Source organism: Panthera tigris, chromosome A2 (genome assembly GCF_018350195.1).
Source record: "Panthera tigris isolate Pti1 chromosome A2, P.tigris_Pti1_mat1.1, whole genome shotgun sequence".
In the NCBI taxonomy this organism is placed as follows: Eukaryota; Metazoa; Chordata; class Mammalia; order Carnivora; family Felidae; genus Panthera; species Panthera tigris.
The window spans coordinates 101344281-101370578 of record NC_056661.1 but is presented as its reverse complement, the minus strand read 5'-3'; the positions used below and the strand labels follow the sequence as shown (position 1 = coordinate 101370578).

Here is a 26298-nt window from a genome sequence, read left to right as displayed (position 1 = left end):
TGCTCTTAATAAGAACTTTATAAATAAAGATTTTCCTTTAAGGTCTGTGCCTGGGAAACCAAGATTCTGTGTCTTCTCAAAATATTTCCTGTATGCAATGTTATCTTTATCAGGTCTTTGACTACTTAAAAACAATAACAACTGAGTCTTCTCTATTAAAAGAGCTAAGTTGTTTTTTGTTTTTTTTTGTTTTTTTGTTTTTACTACAGTCTAACTTTCTGTATTCTCCCTAGAATCTTTTGGCACTTGGGTTGCATGGATAAATAGGTATTGTTTCACAGTGACCTGTGATACTATTTGATCAAATGTTTTAAAAATTTTGGCATTTTAAGTAAACTTCCCCAAATCAAATTCTAAATGAAGTCTTTTTGCTCTTGAATGAACTTGGACTTTTCCAGAGGGTACCTAGAAGTTCTCAAAACAGTTGCTCTCAGGGTGCCTGGGTGGCTCAGTCTATTGAGCGTCCGACTTCGGCTCAGGTCATGATCTCACAGAGCATGGGTCTGAGCCCCACGTTGGGCTCTGTGCTGACATCTCAGAGCCTGGAGCCTGGTTTGGAGTCTGTGTCTCCTTCTCTCTCTGCCCCTCCACTGCTCATGCTCTGTCTCTCTGTCTCTCAAAAATAAACATTAAAAAAAATTAAAAAAAAAAAAAACAACAGTTACTCTCTATCCTATAAAAAGAGCAATGTTATTTGCTTAGCCTTATTTGATATGCTAAAGTTCATGGAAAATGTCAAATAAAGAGTAATATTTAAACTTCTAGATCACATTTATATGGGAATATATATAATTAAAGTAAGTAATTCAGAAATTAAATAAAATACCTAAAACTTATGTGTTCTGGTATAATGTTATCAGTTATAATTCTACTTATTGCTTTACAACATATGTCAGAGAAATAATCAAATTTTGTTGTCAACTCTGCCATAATAAACTCATACCAGAACATTAACCAGGCCATTTTTAGGTCTTTTGTCTTTTATAGGCAGTTTTTGTTTTACTCTGATCCTTTTGCAAAGTCTTCCTGAAAAGTGTTTCTCTTCACGGAGATTCATAGAAAAGACTCTGACAAGCACAGGTTTCTGATAACTTTAAGATTATAACACAAAACTAGGTTAGAATTTCTAAAACTCTAATGGAAATCTCATTGATCTATAAAGCTGCTAACCCAAGATGAAGCAAAACAAGAATTAATTACAGGTGACGGAATCAACTGATGGAGGTGACTATAATTTTTATGGCTTTATTTAAAGCATTGCTGTTCTTTAATGTTTTGTTTCCCAGATTTAAAGACTGACTCGTGGAGAAATAGAAATCTAACATACTGATTACTACTAGTAGGGGAAAGAATCACTAATCAAAAACCTCCCAAAAACAAAAGTATAGGACCAGAAGGCTTCACTGGTGAATTCTACCAAACACTTAAAGAAGAATTAATACTGATCCTTCAAAAATTCTCCCAAAAAATAGGAAGAAATACTTCCAAAATCACTTTTGTGAGGCCAGCAGTCCCATGATACAAAAATCAGGCAAGGATACCACAAGAAATACCATCATCATCTATGATGAACATAGATGCAAAATCCTCAACCAAGCATTAGCAAACTGAATTCAACAATACATTAAAAGGAGCACACACTATGATCAAGTGGGATTTATTCCAGGCATGCAAGAATGGTTCAACATTTGTAAATAAGTCTACATGATATACCACACTAACAAAATGAAGTATAAAAATAATATCACCATCTCAATAAATGCAGAAAAAACATTTAATAAAATTCAACATCCATTTATGATAAGAACTGTCAACAAAGTGGGTATAAAGGGAACATACCTTAACACAATAAAGGCCATATATGATAAGCCCACAGCTAACATCACACTCAATAGTGAAAAGCTGAAAGCTTTTCCTCTAAGATCAGGAACAAGACAAGGATGCATATTCTCCCCAATTTTATTCAACATTGGAGGTCCTAGGTGAAAAAAAAGAAATAAAAGGTATCCAAGTTGGAAAGGAAGAAGTAAAACTCACTATTTGCAGATGACCTGATATTCTATATAGAAAACCCTAAAGACTCCACCAAAAAACTGTTAGAACTAGTAAACAAATTCAGTTAAGTAGCAGGATACAAAATCAACATACAGAAATACATTGCATTTCTATACACTAATAACAAAATACCAGAAAGAGAAATTCAAAGCACACCCATTTACAATTACATTAAAAAATACTTAGGAATAAACTTAACCAAGGAGGTGAATATTCTGTACACTGAAAACTATAAGACCCTGATGAAAAAAATTGAAAAAATTGCCAAAAAAAATGGAAAGATATTCTGTTCTCATAAATTGGAGGAATTAATATTATTAAAATGTCCATACTACCTAAGCAATCTACAGATTCAACATGATCCCAACAAAATACCAACAGCATTTTTCACAGAACTAAAACAAATAATGCTAAAATTTGTACGGAACCACAAAAGACCTCAATAACCAAAGCAATCTTGAGAAAGAAGAATAAAGGTGGAGGTATCACACTCCCTGATTTCAAACTGTATTACAAAGCTATAGTATTCAAAACAACATTGGCATAAAGACAGACACATAGATCAATGGAAAAGAATAGAGAGGCCAAAAATAAACCCACACAAATATGGTCAACTAATTTAAACAAAGGAGCCAAGAATATATAATGGAGAAAGGACAATATCTTCAACAAATAATGTTGAGAAAACCAAAGAGCCACATGTAAAAAAATAAAATATAAGTAAGTAAATAAGTAAATATAAAAATAAAACAAAACAAAGAAACTGTGCCACTGTCTTTCACCATACACAAACTTAACTGAAAATGGATTAAAGACTTGAATGTACGATCTAAAACTATAAAACTCTTAGAAGAAAATATAGGTGGTAATTTCTTTGACATTAGTCTTGTGATGATTTTTGGGGGATCTTACATGAAAAGCAAAGGCATCAAAAGCAAAAATAAATACATGGGACTAAATCAAACTAGAAAGCTTCAGTGCTGCAAAGGAAATCATCAACAGAATGAAAAGGCTGTTTAGTAAGTAGAAGAAAATATTTGTAAATCATATATCTGAGAAGGGGTTAATATCCAAAAAATACAAAGAACTACAACTCAATAGCAAAACTAACAAACTAAAAAATCCAATTAAAAATGGTCAGAAGATATGAATAGAAAGTTTTCCAAAGAAGACATACAAATGACCAACAGACACATAAAAAAGATATTCAATATCACTAATCATCAGGGAAATAATATATTTCCTTATCAATAAGATTACAAAATGAGATATTACTTCATACCTATTAGAGTAGCTATTACCAAAAAGGCAAAAAATAACAAGTGTTGGCAGGGATGTAGAGAAAAGGGAACCCTCATACACTTTTGTTGAGAATCTAAATTGGTGCAGTCACTACAAAAAACAGTATGGAAGTTCCTCAAAAAATTAAAAATAGAACTACCATATGATTCAGTAATTCCACTTCTAGGAATCTATCCAAAAAAATTAAGACACTAAGTCAAAATTATACATGCACCCCATGTTCATTGTAGCATTATTTATTTATAACAGTCAAGATATGGAAAAATTCTAAGTATCCATTAAGGGATGGATGAAATGTGTGTGTGTGTGTGTGTGTGTGTGTGTGTGTGTGTGTTGTGTGCACAATGGAATGTTATTCAGCCACAAAAAAAGAATAGGATCTTGCCATTTGTGACATGAATGGACCTTGAGGGCATTATCCTAAGTAAAATAAATCATACAGAGAAGGAAAAATTCAGTATGATCTTCCTTATACATAGAATCAAAAAACAGAAACAAAAACAAAAAAAAAAAAAAAAAAAAAAAAAAACAAGCTCATAGATACAAAGAAGAGACTGAAAGTTGCCAGAAAGGGGAAAGGGGTATAGACAAAATGGATAAAAGGGGTCTAAAACGTATAAAATTCCAGTTATAAAATAAACATGTCATGGGGATATGATGTACCAACTATAGTTGGTAATACTGTATTTCATATTTAAAAGTTGCTGAGAGTAGGTCTTCAAGGTTTTTTATCACCAGAAAAGAAATTTTATAACTATGTATGGTGATGGATGTTAACTAGACTTATTGTAGTGATCATTTTGGAATATATACAAATATAAAATCATTATGTTATACACCTGAAACTAATGTAATATATGCCAATTATACTTTAATTTTTTTTGAAAAACTACATGAAATATTTTCAACCTGATTAGGTGATATCACTTAACCATTGCTTTTTACCAAAAACTTTTATAAATTGCAAAAAATAAATTAATTTTAAAATAGGGTTTCAGGGCACCTGGGTGGCTCAGTTGGTTAAAAGTGTCCAACTTTGATTTCAGCTCAGGTCATGATCTCACAGTTCGTGAGATTAAGTCCCGCATCAGGCTCTGGGCCGACAGGGTGAATCCTGCTTGGGAGTCTCTCTCCCCCTCTCTTGCCCCTTCCCAGCTCATGCTCTCTCTCTCTCAAAATAAATAAACATCTTTAAAAATAACATAAAACTTAGTTTCAGAACACTGACAAAGTTAATTTGGGCAGTAACAGAAACAATGGCAGGTATTTCATTAAAAAAAAATACCTGTGTGGCATTAACATATTCTAACAAGTCTCTTGGATTACTTCTTTAAATAGTCACAATCTCAATGGCCAAGTGTACTTCGGTGTTTGAGTAAAGGAATTTGACCATCAGAAATCAATCATATTCTAGTTGTCTCTTTGGAACTCTGACATAGGATTAGGAAATAGAAAGTCAGCTCCTGCCAGGTGAGGATGATGTGAACAGAGTTTTGGCTGTTTGTCCAAGTCACTAATTAGAATTCGGGGGAATCAACAACTGGCAACTCTAAAGGCACCTCCAACTGCAACAGCCACTACAGTCACCGAAAGACAGTCTCAAAGCCTTCTGCATCCATCACTTCTGGGACCTTTAGACTTGTCCTCCAATCCATCAGTGAGAAGAGACATGTTCTTACAAATGCAGAACCAAAAATATTAAACTGTTTTTGACCAAACTTGGAGCACTTGGCCAGCTTCTTGGCACTGGTAGTCTCCTAATTTTAGGATAAGGAAATTAGGAAATCTTTCTAATTTCTAGACTGTGTTCATACAAACAAATTGAAACTAAAATTTGCTCATGAGAACTCTGTTCTTCCCCATCCTAGTCAAAAGTAGTTGTAGATTTGTTACTTAAAATATTTCTGATAGTACAGGATGTAAAACGCAATGATACACCACAATTTTAAATTAAGGATTGTTTCCTTTATGAGCCCAGTCTCTGAAATCAGTCTCTGATATGCATGGGACTCCTGAGAAAATCCTGACTTGGCAACCAGTTTTTCAGAATTCAATTCTGTCTTTAAGATACTCACTTTTTGTCTCCTATAAACTAGGTAAATAGTAATTATCTTTATGCATATTAATGTTTTTAAATTTTGTACTTTTAATGCACCCACTAATTTGTATTTTATTTAAACAAAAATGTAAAGATGTATAATAAATATAAATAGGTAAATCTATCAATAATTGAATAAATATCAATAAATATCTGAAACTGGTACACAAGCCAAATCTTTAAAAGGCTTATTAGGGGTGCCTGGGTGGCTCAGTCGGCTGAGCGTCCGGCTTCAGCTCAGGTCATGATCTCATGGTTTGTGAGTTTGAGCCCCGCGTCAGGCTCTGTGCTGACAGCTCGGAGCCTGGAGCCTGTTTCGGATTCTGTGTCTCTGTCTCTGCTCCTTCCCTGCTCATGCTCTGTCTCTGTCTCTCAAAAATAAATAAATAAACATTTTAAATTTTTTTTAAAAAAAGGCTTATTAAACCCAGCCATTTGAATTTGCCTTAAGCTAAGAGTTGGCATTCAAAGTTGATGATGGAGATGCAAATTGCTTTTCCAAAGAGCTGTTTATATTGGTTAAGCTGCTTCTTACATGTAAAATAGTGGGGAAAAGGGAAAAGACAAAAACACTTTCTCAGGCTTCTCATGATTTTTTTAATCTATTCTGTGCAAAAAAATATGGCTTACAGTTTATTGCTGAAATGTAGGAACCTGAAGATTCCCAGTCCACAGTTTTAAATTTAACAAGTATCTCAATTGCTTGCAGAATAATTACTTCCAGAACTTTAATACTATTCTATTAACAGTTAAACTCCTTCTATTCATGCAGAGAAATTCTAACAAGAGCCATGGACTCAAAAATGCCCAACTGATACCATACCATGACAATGCATCGTTTTTATCATAAGTAGATAAACCAGTAACTTGTATCATTATTCTTCCATGAGGCAAGAATCTGCAATAGTTATTTCTTTGTAGTAATTTCAATTTTACTAAAATGTTTCTGAAAAGAACAATAGGTAATGACAAACACATGTTTGCATTAGGTGCTATTTCCACATTGCAGGTTTTTTCTATAACTTAGCAAAGTAATGAAATAATATTTAAGATTCTAGCGAAGGTGATTATCTTAGGACAACCTAAAATTTATTTTCTCCAAATAACAAATAAATTTCTAGTATAAGTAAAACTTAACTGACCAGTCTGTTAAAGCAACAAGTTGGTCTAATAGAGTTTTAATCTAACCCTTAGAACCTTCATCTTCATCATGATCCTTGTCTAGAATAGGAAGAGTATATTGGATACAAAGTCCTGTATCATCGTGACTTTTCTATATTACAGAGGGAGGTGATGATGTAGCAATTTGGGATAAGTGTGTACAGGGCCAGAAGAGTCCTGAAAGTTTAGATTTTTAAAAATCGAAAGTCTTGTTGGAAGTTTGTTACATTTTCTTTTTCTTTTAAAGGAAAACTACACAGAAAAATAATTGAATTCATTGGATGTTAGTTAGCTATGTTCTTAAAAAGCAACATTTCAAGAAGAGATTGGAAAGCAGGGCAGATGGGTGGAAATTGAAGTATATTTTTTATCTCATCTTGAATTTGGAATTAAAAAAGGACAGATTAGACCCCGTAATGGAAATCACAGTCCATTAATCAGACGATCCTAAAAATTTTTTTAATGATTTTCTCTTTCTCATTTCGTCCTCTTTTTGCTAAGAGCAACTAACTCCTAAGTGATCATTGTGATAAATAAATCCCAGAATAACAAGATTTATCTGTGGCAAATTTGTCCCACAGTTAGAGTTCATGATGCATTTATTGCCTGTTGTGCCAGATAGAGTCTGTTCTAACATTAGCTTCTAAATTCCACAGCAAATTAATTAATGCATTGATAGAAATGGTTGTCGAGATACATTGGAGGATTTTGAGAGATGGACATTAAATGGAATGATGTGTCTTTGACTTGCAGTTGAAGGCTTTCTTTAGTCAAATCAGTTGCTGAGTCGTCACTTTAGAACTCTGTGGTCTTGTGTTCCCTATAGTACTTCTATTATTTTCAATATGAGAACATACTTATCCTTATGCAGTATGAAGGGAAGATGAAAATGGGTTAGTGTTTTAATTTGGCTTCTTTGGTTAACCTTTGAGACTCTTAATATCCCAATCCCTCATTTGTGACTTTAAAAATGGGTTCCCTTACATATTTTTTCCTCTGTTTATTTCGCTGGGATTATATACAGTAATTTTTTTAAAAGAAAGTTTAATGTCCATAAACAATGCTATATAAATAAATTGATCCAATTTGGTATAAGTAAATTGAACACCTAAGCCTTCTCACTGCTATTGTAATTTTCTCAGTTGAGTTGAATGATAACAGTAGAATCAGGGAAAGCCAGCCACAGTTCTTCAGACATCTTGACTTTCTTTTAAAGAAAAAAAAAAATTACCTTCTTCTCAATCTCCCTGCTAAATAAAGACTCTACACAGGAAAAAAAAAAAAACAGCTATAATCATTTAGGAGACCTCAATCATCTCTTATGCTCATTGATATTTGGTATTCTTGAATTAACTAGCACGACAGTAAACCAAAAATGTGTGCAACGCTGTATGCCACAACTGTTTGCCAGGCTTGAGACTGAAACTCCTAACTTGTTTTGACTGGGCAACTAATAGCAATTTAGATAGTTCTGTACAAATTTAGAGACATGAGATGCAAAACCATTACTGTATTCCAGCACATTCTTCCTGTCAGAACCATTTAAATCACCATCTTACACAAGCACATATTGAAACTCAACTTTAAGCATTTTATTTTTATGTACATTTCATTTTGTCCAGAAATAAAATATCTAAATACAGACAGACTGTAATGTTGTATATGTATAGCTTTCAACAATACTTGAGCTGAATAAATGCTTTGTACATTAAGTTTGTCTTTTTAATGGAGGTCACAGCTACATTGATAAAATGGATTCCTCATATCCTTTTTTTTTCTTTTTTAACCAATAACAAGCAGAGAGACAAGTACAAGTTAATATTAATAAGCAGCTCAAATAACACTTGGTTAAACTATGTACAATACAAACCATTCATACAAATGAAGACTAGGATATTGAATTTGTTACAATATGTGTAGTAAAGATAAGACAGACACTTATAACTTACATGGTGTCTGTCAGGCATTTCCCTTCTTATATAATGATCAGAACTTGTTTTAAGCAGCCTTAGTTGGTCTCAACTTTGCGAAAGTCCAAAGACTGGTGATGAAAGCTGTAATCCAATGTCTGCCCACATGTAAATTCCAAATGTTTGCTCATCTTTACTGAAAACAGGCTCCCTCCATAGAAAAAAAAAAAAGAGCCATCTTATATTACCTTGAATGTGCCTACTGTATGCTGGAAAAAAGTTACTACACTTTGTTGTGTTCATAAAATAAAGAATACTGAGCTCTAAAGACACATTTTTTTTTCCATTTGAACAAGCATATACTCCTACAGTAGTATTTACCAGTACAGCTACTCCAAGCAGTAGGAATGCATGAGTGGGGATTATTGATTAGCATGTACTCAAGACTTTAAAAGAGATTTCCATAACAGCAAGTGTTAGAAACCATTCACTGTCTAGTTAATCCTTTTGCTTGATGATAGTTTATCCTGAACCATTATGAGTCAAATAACAAAAGCCCTCTTGACAGCAATCATGACAGATGCAAGCTGAAATGTATATGAATGTGTGTTTGTGTATATCTATGTGTGAGAGTATGTCTTCAAGTGTGCCTTTAAAACCTGTAGTGATTTACAACTATGCTGAGAGATGAAGCTGACTGGGCAGAAATTACATCGGATTGTTTTCCACTAGCGTCTTTGCAGCCAGTTGACGAGAACAGCAGTGTAGACACATTCCAGGCAACAGATGTGACCTTCCTCTTTGAGGTAACAGCCCTGTCATATGACCTTTAATTCCTCAGGCTTCAGTCTCACCCATGTCCATCCTCATCCGGAGGGGAAGTAAGGTGTGTCACTGTGGTAGTTGTAGTCGGGGCACACTTTCTGTACTAGTTTATAATCTGTACTATAAAAGGAAATGTAAATACAGATCACCTTGAAGGGCTTGGAGCAGAGCCAGGATACATGACTTTGGGTCTGCTCCTGGTAACAGGTTTTTGAAGGATCATAGTTGCAGAGTGTGTTCTTGGTAGCCTTGTCAACCTTCTCATATTCAATGCGACAGTTAAAGGACTTGGAATCTTTGGCATCAATCACGGTTTGTTGTGCCAAGTCGAATTCCACTATTTTTGTAGGGGGCACCAAGCTGACAGATACATTCCCTTGACCAGTGGAGTTATGCCTGAAATAAACACTAAATGTCCCATTGCCGTGATCTACAATTTTCCCAGTTATCAACAGGTTTAGCTTCACTGTTTTGATGTTGGAATGAAAATCACCCCATCCAAACATTTTCTTAAACTTGCCCGTCTTAACAATGGGCCTTCGCTTGGCCCTGGGCCGAGGCTCTTGTTGGTCTGTGGAGTTCCTCAGCCAGTCCCAAAGGTCTTGCTCAGAATAAGGTTCTGGGGTGTCATATCGCAGGTCTACATCTGTATCATTTTCTTTGCCACGAAAAGTCTGTGACAGGAGTCGGCTGATAGACAAGTCTTTGCTGCTTTCTGTCCATATGTGCTTTAGTGTGGATTTGCTGCTTCCTGATTTTAGAAGTTCTGACTTCCCACCATTCGTTAAATTGGCACATGTGACCTGCAAATGGAACAGAAAACAATGGTGTTTACATCTCTGTATCTGAGAACAGCTCTTTCTCAGAGGCTCAGAATTAAATGAAGATACTTCACTTAAATTATCTTCAGCATTTGGCCAATATTTTCAACACATGATAAAACACCACTTCTATTTTTATATAATGATGGGAGAGAGGAGGTATAGGTGGATAAAAACCACTAAACATGGCTGAAAGACTATATAAAAGCATTGACTTTGACAAGAAAAAGACCATCTAAGATGAGTAGAGCAAACTGCATTCAAACAGAAATGAAACCAGTTATTTCTCAGCACTAAGATCCAAAAACTTTTAAAATAAAAATTTTACAAATAATTGTTACTTTTCTACTTCAAAATTGCCATTAGCTTTAAAACTATATGATTCTCAGAACTATGTCAACCAACATCCTAAAGATTTTTGGTCACCCATGCCACAGTTATATTAGAAAAGTCAGTTTTGGCAAGAGACTCCAGTATATTTTAACTGGTCAAAAGAAATCATGTTTATTATCAGCTATTAGTAGCATGGAACATACTGGATAAGACATAATGTTTTTACCCTAAGGGCTTAAAATGTGGTCCAGGAAAAGGGACATAAATGAAAATATCAAATACACAATGTCTTATAGATAATTGTCAATCTAGAGAAGCTAACAACACATGGTCAGTGACAGAGAGGTCACTTCAAGTTGGATTGTGAGAGTCACATTCAGAACCAATCTCCTGGGATCCTGGTCTTCTCTCTGGGAAGATTTAGATTCCACAGCTAGACCAGGGAACCCTAAATCTAACTGACTGCTCAAACATTCAGATCTGTCTTGCCAAATTATACAGGCATTGTCCTATATTTCACAGCTCCTATATTTATGTTTTAGTGTAGAAGAAATAAAAGAAAGAAATGAGAATCCACGATGCATTCATTAGTCTAAAGTTAAAGCAGTGACTTCTGATCTTAACATGGAGAGCTCAAGGACAGTAGAGAAGACAGCTAAGGACCCACAGGAATCAAAACAGCCAATACAAATAAACCCTTTAAGATGTGGACTGATTGCCTCTAAGGTAAGTCTGCTGAAGAGCCAAGATTCACAATAAACCTCTATCACCAGCCCCCTCTAGAATCAGTTCTAAGTCCTATCTCAGACATGAGTCTGACTACCACTCAGCAGCCTCATTTGGGCCTGCTAGTCTCCTTCCAAACTGTTCTCAAAATAAGAGGTAATTGCTGGAGAGCTTTTTAATTCAGGCCTACTAGGAATTAGAGCTGCATTCTAGGGATCTCTCCACAGACTTAGGTGCGGAGGCTTCTTGCTAAGATACAACCCTGGCCTGAGAATGGCCTTTTACTCAGTCACTTGTGCTAAAAGGACTCTATCCCAATCCCTAGGGACTAGGGCATAAACTTTAAACCAGTCTTTCTGGAATCCATGCTCAGTGCTGCCACTTTCAAGCTGTGTGCCCTTGGTCAAGTCATTTAACATCCCTTTACTTAGTTTCCTGCAACTGCAAAGTGAGGGTAACAATGGTGCTTACCTCATAGCATGGCTAACACATGTAAATGGTTCAGTTAAATTTAGCTATGTTTATAAATTCCAAGCTGCTATGTGAAGACAAGTAGAGAAAAAAGGCCACCAAATAGTACATATGGAAGTCTGGCTTGAGAGTAGCTTTGCTCTTGGTCACATGGCCACGTATTCAGAATCTGCACAGGATAGGTTTCCCAGGGACATATACATACAAGAGGGCCTGGTAATCTAAACTAGAACAAAATCACTTAGAACTTGTAATCTTGTCTTTTCACAGATTCCTCAGGAACAATGAGCTTTACATTACCAGCTGGTAAATAGTCTTATCTCTGCCCAGCTCAAACTGACAGATGTGAATTCTATGAGGCCATTCCCCTCTAGGATAAACTACCAGTTGAAGCTGGTCTCTTCCCAGTAATGCTGAGCTTTAAAAAAAAAAAACCTGCAAGCTAGTTAGTCCCACACAAATTCATTGCATCTGAGACTAAATGAGATTTTATAATGGATTTATGTCCCATGACTATACCCTGAAAAACCAAGATGGCAATATTGGGTAGGCTAACACAAAATGTCACTATTCCAGACTGCTAGTCTAAGTCCAGTTGCAACCCCTGTGATCCCCAAGGCAATAGTGATGCCTTTATAAAAAGATCCAGAAGGCCATTGTGCACAGAGGATAACAGAGGAGAGACAAACACTGACCAAGGGAGAATAAGACCCTAGGGATGGGATGAGGCTCAGAAAAATGGATGGATTGTGGTGGAGATGAGATCACATGTAAGAGAAATACAGATCAGCCTCATGTACATAGTCTCCAAATTCTTAAAACATATTACCCAACTGAAATGAACAAACCTCCTCATGTGGAATCAAGGATGGCTATCATCAGATGGGCCACTATTGATCTTGGGGCATATACTGGGAATTGAAAGAAGTTTGTCTTTGCTGCCAACTTTCTTTTAGTGCTAGGTTCTTCCCCTTCAGTTCTCCTCAACCCTTGAATTGTTCTCTCTCTTTTCCCCCTGCGCCCAAACTGCACCTTTTCCCCCTGCACCTGTTTTCAGAATCCCTTCATGCCAAAACATTCCAGAAATGGATCATACTCAAGCAGTATGTGAGTAAAAATAGCTACGTGGCTGCCTTATCAAAATTCAATTTGTTGTTTAACAAGGACTGAAAATTAAGTCTTAAAGGGATGAAACTGAGAAATAAATATCCTGTGGGGAGGGGGATGATACATAGAAATGTATGACTTTTCTTAAGGGAAAAGCATAAATTTACCACCTATCCTCTTCACCTGATAATAAAGTCAGTTCTCTATGGAACAATTTTTACTCTAATATGAAAAGTATAATCCTTAGTAGTTCCCAAGTTAATATTATAACTTTATAATTTACAAAACAAATAAAAACAACTACAATTCTCCTACCAATTCACTGAAGGAAGTACATTTCAAAATACACTTTTTCTATAAAACAAACATTAATTTATAAGAGTAGTACATATCTGTTAGCTTGGAGTTTATTTTTTGTATATTTGTTTTATGTTGTCTCAATGAAATCTAATTGGTTAGTCAAACATCCAAAACTCAACTTGCTTGATTATATAAATGTTGTCGTTAACACAGCTTCTATATTTATGCTTAAGGTACAAGAAATAAAAGAAACAAACCCATATCCTGTTTTCTCATTTTTACCTGGAATTATATAACTATTTTCCCATTCTTTGGATGACAAAAAAAAAAAAATACAGGAATGCATTTGGTACTGGCTTGGCACTTGTATCTCAGAATCAACACAGTTGATCAGGAGAGGCACTGTAATGAGCACTGGCTCAAGAAGCAGTAATGAATTGTCCCAAAAAAGGAAGTTAAATGTAATTAGAATGCAATCCAGCAATGCCATATAAGGAGTGAAAGAAAAGAAAAAAGAAAAGGAAAGGAAAGGAAAGGAAAGGAAAGGAAAGGAAAGAAAAGAAAAGAAAAGAAAAGAAAAGAAAAGAAAAGAAAAAAGAAAAGAAACATGGACGTGGGAGATAGGATTTTAAAGGACCAATCTATCCAAAAAAGACACTAAGACTGGCAGGCAGAAAAACTTCTGAATTTCAGATAGAACAGAAATTTAGTTCTAAATTATACTCTCCACAGCTGTAGTGATTATGAGTATGAGTTCTGGAGTCAGATGGCCTCCCAATCCAGGCTGAGGTCTGTAACAGGTATATGATGTAGGGAAGTTTCTCAACTTGTGTATACTTATGTTTTTCTTTTGTAGAAAACAAGAGAATAATGCCCACCTCTCTCATAGAGCTGCTGTGTGAATTAAACAGGACACTCCATTTAAGGCACTAAGAGCAGTACCTGGGCCACAGTGATTGTTCAACATTATTAATACTATTAACATCCTCAAATAGTTTAACCTTTAAATCTCACTACATAATATTTTATGTAAATGAATAATAATAGGATGTGAGAGCAGAAAATATTTTCAAAAGAAAATCTCCTTTTTACATAACCAAAAACTTTAGCAAACAATTAAAAAAAGAAAGCATATAATTTTGAGAGTTCTTGTATTACAATGAAAAAACATGGCAGGTCGAATAGGCAGTAAAACTCAAGTTAACAAAAAATTAACATAACTTCAGCCATTACGCTGTTCAGCTACCAAATGCAATGAATTTATTTATAATGTGAAAGCCTTCCATTGGTGCTGATTGTCAAGACACCTCTCCAGAACATCTCAGTTTGAGCACAGAATCAAAGCAGGTTTCAGCTGTACTGTCAACAACACAGTCTGGAATATTCTATTCTCTTTCCCTTCCCTTCCCTTCCCTTCCCTTCCCTTCCCTTCCCTTCCCTTCCCTTCCCTTCCCTTCCCTTCCTTTCCCTTCCCTTCCCTTCCTTTGGGTCCTTAGGAAATTCCCCAGACATGTCGAGCATAAGCATCCTGATTTATTTTGTTTTATTAGTTCAATAACTATATAGTGAAACTCTGCTAATATTGAGTTAAATAATAGAAATACAAAGATAAATGAAACATGGTCCTTGCCCTCAAGAAGTTCACAGTCTAATGGGAAAATAAATTAAGCATGTTAACAGTGTGATGTATACAACATTCTAGTAGTTAAAATCAAAGTTAAAAGACAGAGAAGATGTAACAGTAGAAATAATCCTCAGATCTTGGAGATAAAAGATGTTTAGGAGTTCAACAGAGAGAAAATAAGCTTAAGGAGATCTTCTAAACATAAGGAACATACTGTGTAAAAGCCAAGAGCTTAGATGGGACATGTTAAATGTAAGAATGGAAAATAGTTCCTTATTGCTGAGCCTTAGGGAGCTCTGATAGGAAGGAAAAGAAGTTGTAAGCAGTGGGTAGAACTTGAAGAAGGTGGGCTAGGGTCATATAGTGATATTCCTACCAAGGCACTGAAACTTAATCTTATAGGTAATGTGGAAGCACTAAATTTTTTCTGTTTTGCTTTTAAGTAGGTCATTCCAGTTCTAGAAGAATCCCTGATTAGACATTGAAAGGAGAGACCTTGAAGGAAGAATGACTGGTAGAATGATTCATTACATAACTAATTGTGATATTTCATTTGAGAAAGTAAAATGAGGCTTAACCAAGGCAATGGAAAAGAAAAAGAGAAAAAATGGATATGAAATATTTCAGAGGTAGGATTAACTCAACTGGATGATTTTTTTGGCTAAGCAGGAATATGAAAAGTTGAATTAACGAGTTTCCTGGCATCTGCAGGGAATACAAAGGTAACAAGTTAGCTGGAAAATATAATTAAATCTCAGAGGAAAACTGGAGATTAAGGTGCCTGCAAGCCATTCTGGTGCTATCTAAAGAAAGTTGATAACATGGGTCTGAATGTCTGGAGAAACGTGTGAGATGGTGATGTTGATTTTGTAGTATGAATAGATGGCATTCTGCAGATAGAACATGGGGATACAGAAGAAGGCTGGTAACAATATGTAATGCCAATGCTTTGAGGACAAACAGGAGAGGATCCAGGCTAGGTAGAGACAAAGGAGGCTATTAGAAAGAAAATAATGTTATAGAAACAAAGAAAACTTGGGGAGAGTAAAGACAGGCATGGGAAGATTCAAATTCCAAGTAAAAGTCTTGTGTAAAAGTGTAAACACCTGGAGAGAATCCTCTTGACTTTTGAATCCACTACTAATGGCCTTATTGAAGCTCGTTTTCATGGTGGTGAAGACATGATGCTAAATGAGAAAGAGCAACTAGCTTGATGCATCCGCTCCCAGCTGCAGTCAGGAATCACTGGCTGTCTCGTTCTATCATATTGCTTTACATCTTAAGAACTTTCATTTTTGAAACACATACATATACACACAAAATTGAAAGTTTTTGAATCTTACCGAATAAAAAAGATATTAGTAAAAAGAAACGTTACATCCAGAACACCCTCTACTATTGATATTACGAACATAATAACAAGTTTCTTTTTAAAAGTCACCTGAAGATTCTTTGATGTCAGTATACCTGAGTTGTAGCAAAAGCGGTGAAGACTATGGCATAAAGATGAGTACAAATGAAAAAGCTGACAACCTCTAATGAACTCAGTTCTAAAAACACAAAGCATCATGAACTTTTTCTACAAGCAATTTATTCTATACCAGTGAAAACAGCAAATATACTTTCTGACAGTATAATTTGCCATGTCAAAAGTCACCAACGCCCATTCCAAAGGAGAAGGCTTGCCAGCCCAATGATACCATTTCCACAAATTATATGTGTTTGTCTTTCTCACTGTCTTAGAATCCCTAACGATAATAAAGATTCCTAACATAATTAGATGTATGAAATTGAAAGTATACATTAAAAAACATCCAAAAATAGGTGCAAAGAGAAGGGTCATTTCCTGCAACCATAAACACAGACAGAGCTTGGATCTAACATGAAGGGAAAATGTCTGGGGCAGGATCTGTGCATGGGGCTGAGAAGAAAATACGCCTCAGATGGCAGAATGTAAGATATAAGAGCTACCACACTTTGATCTAGCTCTTTCTCTGTATATTTTAGGGCCATACTTTCACATCGCTTTTTCTAATACCTTTTCATTAAAGGCTTACAATCACAATGTCCTACATCACCTTTTAAAATACTTTTGAATGATACCACTTTGGGAAAATAAACCACCCCTCTACTATATTGTCACCTCAATTATGCTCCTGGCCTTATGAGACGGTATATAAACATTTCACTCCTCTACGTGTACTATCTCCAGCTAGAGGTTTCCCCAGATGTTGTGATAAGATGCCTTTTAATTTCTACTAACATGCACATTTTTCTGTCGATCTATTACTATTCAATATAAATAATTTCAAGATTACTTTGAAAATTATGTATTTATTTCATCAACTGTATGAATACTTAAGCCAAAAATTTTAAACAACTTGATGCTTAAGCAATATCTTTCAACATTGAATAACTAATCACCAAAGTGGTCTTGCTCTATGATTACTTCATTTTAACAATTTTATGATTTGCTATGTTGAAAATATGTTGCATACTATTAGCTGCTATTGGCTAAGGGCACACTATATTCCAGTCATTGTAATTAGTTTTCAGATATGGCATTGTATTGTATTTAAACTATTCAAACACACTTGCTCTCTCTCTCGCTCTCTCTCTCTCTCTCTCTCTCACACACACACACACACACACACACACACACACACACTTTAAAGTCAATATTGTTATCCTCAGCTTACAGATGGGGATATAAAAACTCAAAAAGAGCTTGACCAGATTACTGCTGTTAAGTGAAAAAGCTACTCCCTATTATTCCACAGGCTATGTCTTTTACTCTTAAAATTATTTTAAATATGAAATTCTACATTACTATGTTTATAAGAATATTCACACATTATAGAATTTATGAAATGAAAAGTAAAAGCCTGGCTTCATCATCAACCTCTTCTCTCTTATAATCCCATCTCTCTCTTCAGAGGTAAAAATCTTTCAAAATTTTGGTGTATATTGTTTATAAATATCTCAACTATTTTTCATATATAAATACTATGTATATAGAGTCATATGTTGTGAATTATATTGTATACTTTCCCATCAACAAAATACTTTAGAGAGACATATCTCTTATACATCCAGGTATATCATCTTTATTAAAGGGGAATATAGAATTTTATATATGAATGTACTATACTTCCACTTTTTGTTTACCTTTTGTGATAGATCCTTAATCATTACATTATTTCACAGCCAGGTTACCTATAGTTGTTTTTTAACCTTGATTCTACTACTTTTTCTGCCATTGTTGTTTCAAATATCTCACTCCTTCCTCCCTTGAGCTGGATTTTAATTTTTATTGATGTATAGAGTTGTGTGATTCTTTTAGAAAGCGTTCAGAGGGGATAAACTAAGTTGTCTATGCCTTAAAATGTCTTTATTGGACATAGGCTTACACTGGGTCAAATGTTCATCATTTAATTCACTTTGTTCTGCTTGACTTTTTTCTCTCCAAAAAATAATTTAAATTTTCTCTATTTCAGGCATTGTGCAATCTCCAGCCTGTTTCTTAGCTAGTTCAGAGAAAAACATGCAGATATTTCTAGATATATGAGGCTTTTCATCAAATTTTCCCAAGAGGTCTATAAACTCTTTGAGGGATGTTCTTCTACAGTATGACATTTTGTAACTTGGGGGAGGGAATACCTCGCATACAGTAACCACTGTATAAATTACCTGTATGGTTTATATTCTTACTTACATCTATTTCAACAGTTAAGGTCATTAACCATTTAGTCACAATCAAGACTGGGGAGGGGTTGGTACATATGACCTTAAGAGATTTCTCTCTTGAAAGTTTTGAGGCTGTACTTGACATTGACAATACCTGAAGTGCCTTTATTACATATGATAAGCCAGAGGAAATGGGTTAGTGTTTTAATACATCAAAAATACATCATTTCCTTATGCTTCAAAGCAGTGCTCCAGGAGCAACAGTGTTGCATTAACAATGAAAAAGCAGACAAGGAACTTTGTGCTTCTCCTTTAATCCAGTAGGTGCTATGAGGTTGTACTGCATACAAACTAAGAAAATGGGCTTTGCAGTCAGAGATCGCAGGACTAACTCCAAAATCTGTTATTTTATCATTAGTGACTCTTTAGGACCACATTTTCTCCAATAGAAAATAGAGATGATACCCCACTCATTGGGTTTTCATGAACATAAAGTAGAAGATTTTATATGTAATACACATAAGAATAGGGGAAACAGTATGAGTTCGACATGTGAGAGCTATTATGCTTGGCTTGGTTATGAAACCCTCAAGAAAAGAAAAACAAGCCTTTCAGAATGCACACTGCTATTCTATTCCTGGTTCTCACTAGAGACATTACATCTGCTCAAATGATCCAAACAAACTGAGATGAAAATTGGCATAATTGTAACAACTCTGTGGTCATCTTTAGCAGTAGGCGGTGATAAGGGACCATACTGATTACATTATGATTTAGTATTGGCAAATGTGGGCAATAATTTATCTTTAACATAATAATTTTAAAAGAAGGCCTCCTGACCAGACTGAACATTCCATGTCATCCTCAAAAACTAGAAACATGGTGTCCCTGTCAGTTTGAAGAATGCTCAAATGGCTAAGAATTTTAGGTATGTTACCCCATGAGTTCTCATGTTTCCACAGAGGATGGCTCACTTCTAACATAGGGTACTAACTGTTCTCAACATCACTATATTAGAAATTGGTGTGAGTCATGGATAACTGAGCTCCTCACAAGTTTGTATAACCATAATCATTAGCTTTCTCTTTGGTTCCTTTCCCTACAGGTACTCTTAAGAAATTACATTAAAAATCTTCTTCGTTCTTTAACTGCAGGGGAAAAACACACCTTATGAAGAGGCATGAACAATAGTTTCTGTTACTGAGAAATACAGTTTTTCATCCTGTGAAAATATTGTCCCCTCCCTCATGCTTGCTGTATAAACCAATGTAAGTTTTGACACATAAACACATTAATATTAATGAGAAATTAAATGTAATTATTCCACTTAGCCTCACTTAACCCATTCTTTCAGAGTGTAACTATGGATTACCCAGGTTTGCATTGCAAAAGTTGCTTCTTTTGTTAGTATTTTATATTACTTCCATTTAGACTACATAAGGAGTAGCTCATGTAAAGACCTCTGGGTATGTGGTTAATATGATGAACAAAATGTCTAAAATAACATGTTGAAAGAGTATTTCTGGGCTGAAATAAAGCCATTTCAGCATCATTTTCAGCATCATTTTTTCATTACCCTTAAAGAGATTTGAATTTGTCAGTAAATCCAGATGTCTTTGAGGAAAAGAGAAATGTTGCATATGTAGGAATGGCTGGTTAGATCCAGTGTCTTTCTGAAATTAAGGTTAATACGAGTGATTTTCCTTAAAAAAAAAAAAAAGGCTTTTTATATGGATGGTAATGAAGGTCAAAGTGCATGCCTATCTAGCATGAACCAAATGAGGAAGGACTGATTCACCTTACAGCCCTATTTTCAGTAACTTATATCTACATATTGAGTAGTAATAATAGTACACCTTACCCAAAAGAAGCTCAAATTCTTGAGGAATAAGGACTTTGATATTTTTTGAGACAATATACCTACTTACCCTCTGATTATCAAGAGATTGATTTGGAAATATTTCAATAGAGACAAAAAATTATATAAAAGAAGTGATAGAAACTAGTTATAAGGCAATATCATCCCTTTGCCATTTAGGTCCTAGATAGGTTCAAAAATTCTTCGAGGACATCATTCATATCAGGCTACAGTGTGTGGGCACTGCTAAGAGCTTCCCAGTTACAGAGTGGACAGCAAGCCAGACAGCCAACACAGAAATATAATAGGGGCTAAAATCCTAGAAATACAGTCCCTCCATACTACCATAAAAATCCTGTGGACTAGGAATCCCCAGTTTCCTCAAGTGGAACAAATACAGTGTTCTGAGAAGATACAAAATCTAGCAAGGAAAATGGACCCCTCACCATTTCATCAAAAGTTGATGATGATGGAGTTTGAGTTATGTAATAACTTTTGACATTGAGTAAATAAATATTTTTGGATCATGCTTTAGCCAAAGATGTGGTAAAGACACATACACCTAGAGCACCAGGCCCCAGTGGCTCTTAAACGTAGCTCAGGGAAGACACAACTCATGCACAGGGAACTTCAATGGCCAGTGTGTCCACAAAAATAAATAAACAAATAAACAAACAAACAAACAAACAAAACAAAATAATAAAATCCCTTGAAAGTTCTTAAACTAGCCTGTTGTTTTGTTTTGTTTTGTTTTGCTCTGTTTTGTTTTTCTAAAACCCCTCCCAAAATATTAGCAGGCATTCTTTGACTTTCAGTTTCTTTCTTGTAAGATTCCTAGCACTGGGTAAACAGACTCTATCCTCCACAGATCTCTTATCCAGTGCCCGTCAGCTTTGGAACCAAATGCACCTATTGTCCACCGTCTGGGCTAGATTTCACGTTGGTCTTTACCAACCCCTCTCCACTATTCTCATGGCATGTGGAATCTCATACCAAAGAGCTAGATGGAAAAAGGATATTTAGGCAGAGAAATTTCATAAACAAGAAAAAAGATGGCCTCTGGATCATCTTTAATGATGATCCAATTAATCAGATATAGTGGCATGCCTGGAGTCCAAAAAGAAAAAAAAAAAACTTTGCTCTTATTGTCACCAAGGGAACTAAGTAAGCGGTGTCACTAAATCAAAGAAGGATGTTCACCCAAAGTTTATGGTATAGGGAGATATAGATCATGAAAGGAATGGAGTAAACAGAGCCCCAAAATGACAGGATGCTGTAAGTGAAGTCACAATGGGAGTTTAGATGAAAATATGTCTACAGTCAGAGCTCTAAAATCCCCTTGACCTTTAATGTAACTTTTTTCTTCAGTTTAGATTATATACCTGTTTTTTATTGTTCTTTTTTTCACTTGTATTAAGTTTTGAATTTTAATTCTCATATAATTAACATACAGTGTTATGTTAGTTTCAGGTGTACAATATGGTGATTCAACAATTCCATACGTAACTCAGTGCTCATTACAGTAAGTGTACTCTTTGATCCCCATCACCTATTGGGGTGAAATAGGTGATAGAGATCACCCATCCCCCAAACCTTCTGCCCTCTGATAACCATCAATTTGTTCTCTATAGTTAAGAGTCTGTTTCTTGGTTTGTCTCTCTTTTTCCCTTTGTTATTTGTTTTGTTTCCTAAATTCCACACATGAGTGAAATCACATGGTATTTGTCTTTCTCTGACTTATTTAGCTTGGCATTATACTCTCTGGCTCCATCCATATTGTTGCAAATGGCAATATTTAATTCTTTATTATGGTTGAATAATATTCCATTATATATATATACATATATGTATATATATAAACATACCACATCGTCTTTATCCATTTATCTATTGATGGACACTTGGGTTGCTTCCATAATTTGGCTATTGTAAATAATCCCACAATACACATAGGGGTGCATATATCCCTTTGAATTAATGTGTTTGTTTTCTTTGGGTAAATACCCAGTAGTGGGATTACTGGATCATAGGGTAGTTCTATTTTTTATTTTTGAGGAATTGTCATACTATTATCCACAGTGACTGCACCAGTCTGCATTCCCACCAACAGTGCACAAGGGTTTCTTTTTCTCCATATCCTTGCCAACACTTGTTTCTTGTGTTTTTGAATTTAGTCATTCTGACAGTTATGAGGTGATCTCCTTCTAGGTTTGATTTGCATTTCCTTGATAATGAGTGATGTTGAACACCTTTTCATGTGTCTATTGATCATCTGTATGTCTTCTTTGGAGAAGTGTCTGTTCATGTCTTCTGGCCATTTTTAATTGGATTATTTGGAGTTTTTTGGTGTTGAGTTACATAAGTTCTTTATATATTTTGGATACTAACCCTTTATTGGATATGTCATTTGCAACTATCTTCTCCCATTCAGTAGGTTGTCTTTTACTTTTGTTGATCGCTTCCTTCCCTTTGTAGAAGCTTTTCATTTTGATGTAATTGCAATAGTTTACTTCTGCTTTTATTTCCCTTCCCTCAGGAGATAAATCCAGAAAAATGTTGGTATAGCTGATGTCAGAGAAATTACTGCCTAAGCTCTCTCTTCTAGGATTTTTATGGCTTCAAGTCTCACATTTAGATCTTTAATCCATTTTGAATTTTTTTTTGTGTATGGTGTAAAAAAGTGGTCCAGTTTCATTCTTTGGCATGTAGCTGTCTGTTTTTTCCAACACCATTTATTGGACAGACTAATGAACTTTAAAATGACTTATTACAGCATTAGTAATTTGTACTGCCATGAAAACTTTGGATATAACGTATCATAGGATAACTGAAAGAAGGATAGGTTGTTAGGGTAGAATTTCCTTCCCTAGTATGTCCCTATGTTCACTTACTTCCAAACTCTGAGAGGCAGTTTATCCTTTTCAGAAGAGCTGGGTAACACTCTAGTTGCCACTAGAGGGCACAGCTAGGACATCTGACAGCTGTCTTTATTCGTGGTGCTGAAGTCAGACAGAATTGTTATCATGAAGGGTTCTGGAGCTCTTTAAAAAAGAAGATAGAGCAGGAAACTTTGTAGTCACTGCTGAGTGACACGGCCCCAGGGAGCCACCTCTTCTGTGAGTTGCAGAGACCAGGAAGGAGCTGCTGTTGCTCAATGAACTCCTACAGCAATCATCACCAACTAAAGAAGCTCTTGTACATCTTCAGTTCCTAACAGATAGTGTGTTAAGGATTAAGACTCTTATATTTATTTGTTTGGAACTAGTCTAGGTCAGTGCACCCTATTTCTACATCTCCAGCCTAATCTTGGCTATGCTTTCCTTTGGCCTTAGAGTTCTGATCATATCTGAATGCATTTTTTACATGTTCTCTTTCTTCCAACTTCAGGACCTTTGCATAGGCTGCTTCCCCATCCTTGGAATCCTTAGAATCCATTCCCATTTGCCTAGTTAAATCTGACTTATTTTATAGCCTAGTTTAAACTTCATTTCCATAGTAATCTTTGATCCTTTCAGGGTGCCCTATACTGTTCATTCACGAAAGTAACACCATTATCTATATTTACTCCTTCCTTCCTACCTTCCCTCCTCGCTCTCCCTCTCTCTCTCACTCATTCTCTTTCTCCCCTTCCCTCCCTCCCTCTTCCTTCCTTCTTCATTTCTTCCTTCCTTCCTTCCTTCCTTCCTTCCTTCCTTTCCATGAACTGTTATCTCCATGATAAACCCACCCAATGTCTTGGTAACTACTTTTTACTACACTTAATAAAATATCAGTTTCCAAGTAGGTGCTCTACAAATGTTGGCTGAATGAATAAATGCATTTTTGAATGGAGTGCCTATCCACACATAATGATATCCTTTTGCTGATGAGCTTGCTGCATAAGCAGATGAACAGCTCATTTTCTGACACAGATAAACGTGTTTATATTGTAAGCCTTTGTGGAGGCTTTGTGTAATTCTGTAAAAATGCAGTGATACAAGAGAAAAGGTGATGTTTTTCTAGGAAAATACAAGTCAGTGGCTGCTACAGGCCATTACAACCAGTCAGAAATGTTGCAGAAAAAATATCCAAATAACTATAAGAATTTTCATTTAAATAAAAGTGAAAAGTGAATAAGAACAGTATTACCTAGATGAACATAACTGTATTTTGGAGGTTGACGAACATCAGAAAGACTTAACAAAACAAGTATGGTCTCTCAGATGGCAAGAAACTTAGTACCATTATCTGAATTTTCTTTCTTGAATTTCTGGAAATTTGATCCTAAATATAATAATGAAAGAAAATGCTGATGGGATTCTAAAAGCAGAAGTTCCTTCAACAAGAGCCTGCCAAATTTTCTGGGGGCATTTTCTTTGCACTATTCAAGTGTACATTTGTATTGACAAATAATAATTGCTTTGAAACAGACAGACATGTGTTAGGCTATTTCTTTGCATAAATGCCATTTGCTTGGAAAATGTAGTAGGTTTTATAAATGTGAAGCAATACAACCAGTTTTATGGGTGTGTTTGCAAAGTCTCAAAATTAAACTGTAAAAGTGTCCATTAACAGTACAAATTAAATTGTTATTAAAAAATGTGAGTCTCAAAGGCATTTTTGGCTTTACTCTAGAATTGATAGGTTGTAAATAAATGCGATATGACTGTGACATTTCTGCCTTGTGTCCATATTGCAAAAATCCACAACTGTTGAGAGTTACAATCCCAAAATATCTGAAGCTAAAGAGACCTCCCTGGAAAATGTTTTAAAACTCAGGAAGCTGAGTAACTGCCCTAAAGCTTACAAGATTGTTAGGGGCAGAGTTAAAATTGTAGTGAAGGTTTCCTATCGTCTGGCCCACTTTTCCTGTATTCCAAAGTTCACTTTTATTGAAAGTGGGTACTTGATATCTCCTTCAGAGTTTGTCGAAGCTCTAGAAATCAGGGAGTCAACTTCAAAAGAAGGAACTGGCTTATTTTTGTTAAAGGGTTTCTTAATTTTGTGACAGGAAGGGCTACTATGGAAATATGGCACCATGTGCCAACCCTAAAACAAAAGGCACTTCATGGCAATTGTAGCTTGGGGTCCCTGGGGTTGCCTGTGTACACAAATCTACCAACATTTAAGTCTGAATAGTGACTGCTCTGCAGGAAGAAAGAATCAAAACGAGGAAACCACAGTAACCGGTTAAAGCAAATTACAACACAGAATTATTCTTCCATCTCTAATAGAGAAAGTGCTTTAGATTTGTTTCCAAAAACTTTGTCAGTTTCTATTTTCAGAAAACTTATTTTTTTTTAATTTTTATTTAATTTTATTTTTAGTTTATATAGAGAGTGCATGAGCCAGGAAGAGGAGCAGAGAGTCTTAAGCAGGCTCCATGCTCAGTGCAGAGCCTGACACAGGACTCAACCCCATTACCCTGGAATCATGGCCTAAGCCAAAATCAAGAGTCGGACACTCAACCTACTGAGCCACCCAAGTGCCCCAAGATTTTTTTTTTAAAGCAAAGTTGAAGCACCAGTTTCTGAGTCTCTCTTTTATAAATACATCAACAAGCATTTGTTAAGTAACTATGATCTCAAACATTTTCAAAAATTACCTCAGGGAAGTCATTTTACTCACTTCAAATCTTTCTGTATGCCTGCTCATTCTAGATAACCTACATCAGTACTTTTTCAATAAATAACAGTCTGAGTATTTTGGAGCCCTCCCCTTTCTGCAATGAGCTTTGAGAGTCAGTGACTCTCAACAGGGAATGCTAACGAAAAGCCAGTAATGTGAGCTGTAATCTTGCTGAGAATCATGTTGCAATTGGTGTGTGTTGGGGGTGGGGGGTGGGAGTTGGAATGTGTACAGCATTAAATAGCATATTTGAAATGTACCATTGATTTGATTTTAGTCAAAATATTTATTTCATAGTTTGACACGTTAAAAGGAAGATGTGAAATTTATGTGTTTTTTCTGAAAGTAGAGATTAGTTTTAAACAGTCAAGAAGTGCATTTTTAAGTGAGATCATCTTTTACCAAGTGGTCTT

The 26298-nt window shown here is 35.4% G+C and overlaps 1 protein-coding gene across 5 annotated transcripts in view; it reads right to left on the bottom strand.

Moving 5' to 3' along the window:
* Positions 1 to 26298, bottom strand: part of NXPH1 (neurexophilin 1) — a 627612-nt gene that overhangs the window by 217665 nt on the left and 383649 nt on the right. For 3 of the 5 annotated variants that reach the window (XR_006211339.1, XM_042967193.1, XM_042967201.1), the window contains exon 5: positions 9501 to 10154. Coding sequence is in view for 3 of the 5 variants with exons in the window: in XM_042967193.1 (XP_042823127.1) it covers positions 9501 to 10154 (654 nt within the window). In the remaining 2 variants the exon portion in view is untranslated. Of the gene's footprint in view, positions 1 to 7053; positions 7479 to 8565; positions 10155 to 26298 lie in introns of those variants that run through there. The other 2 variants (XR_006211338.1, XM_042967187.1) reach the window with 2 other exon arrangements.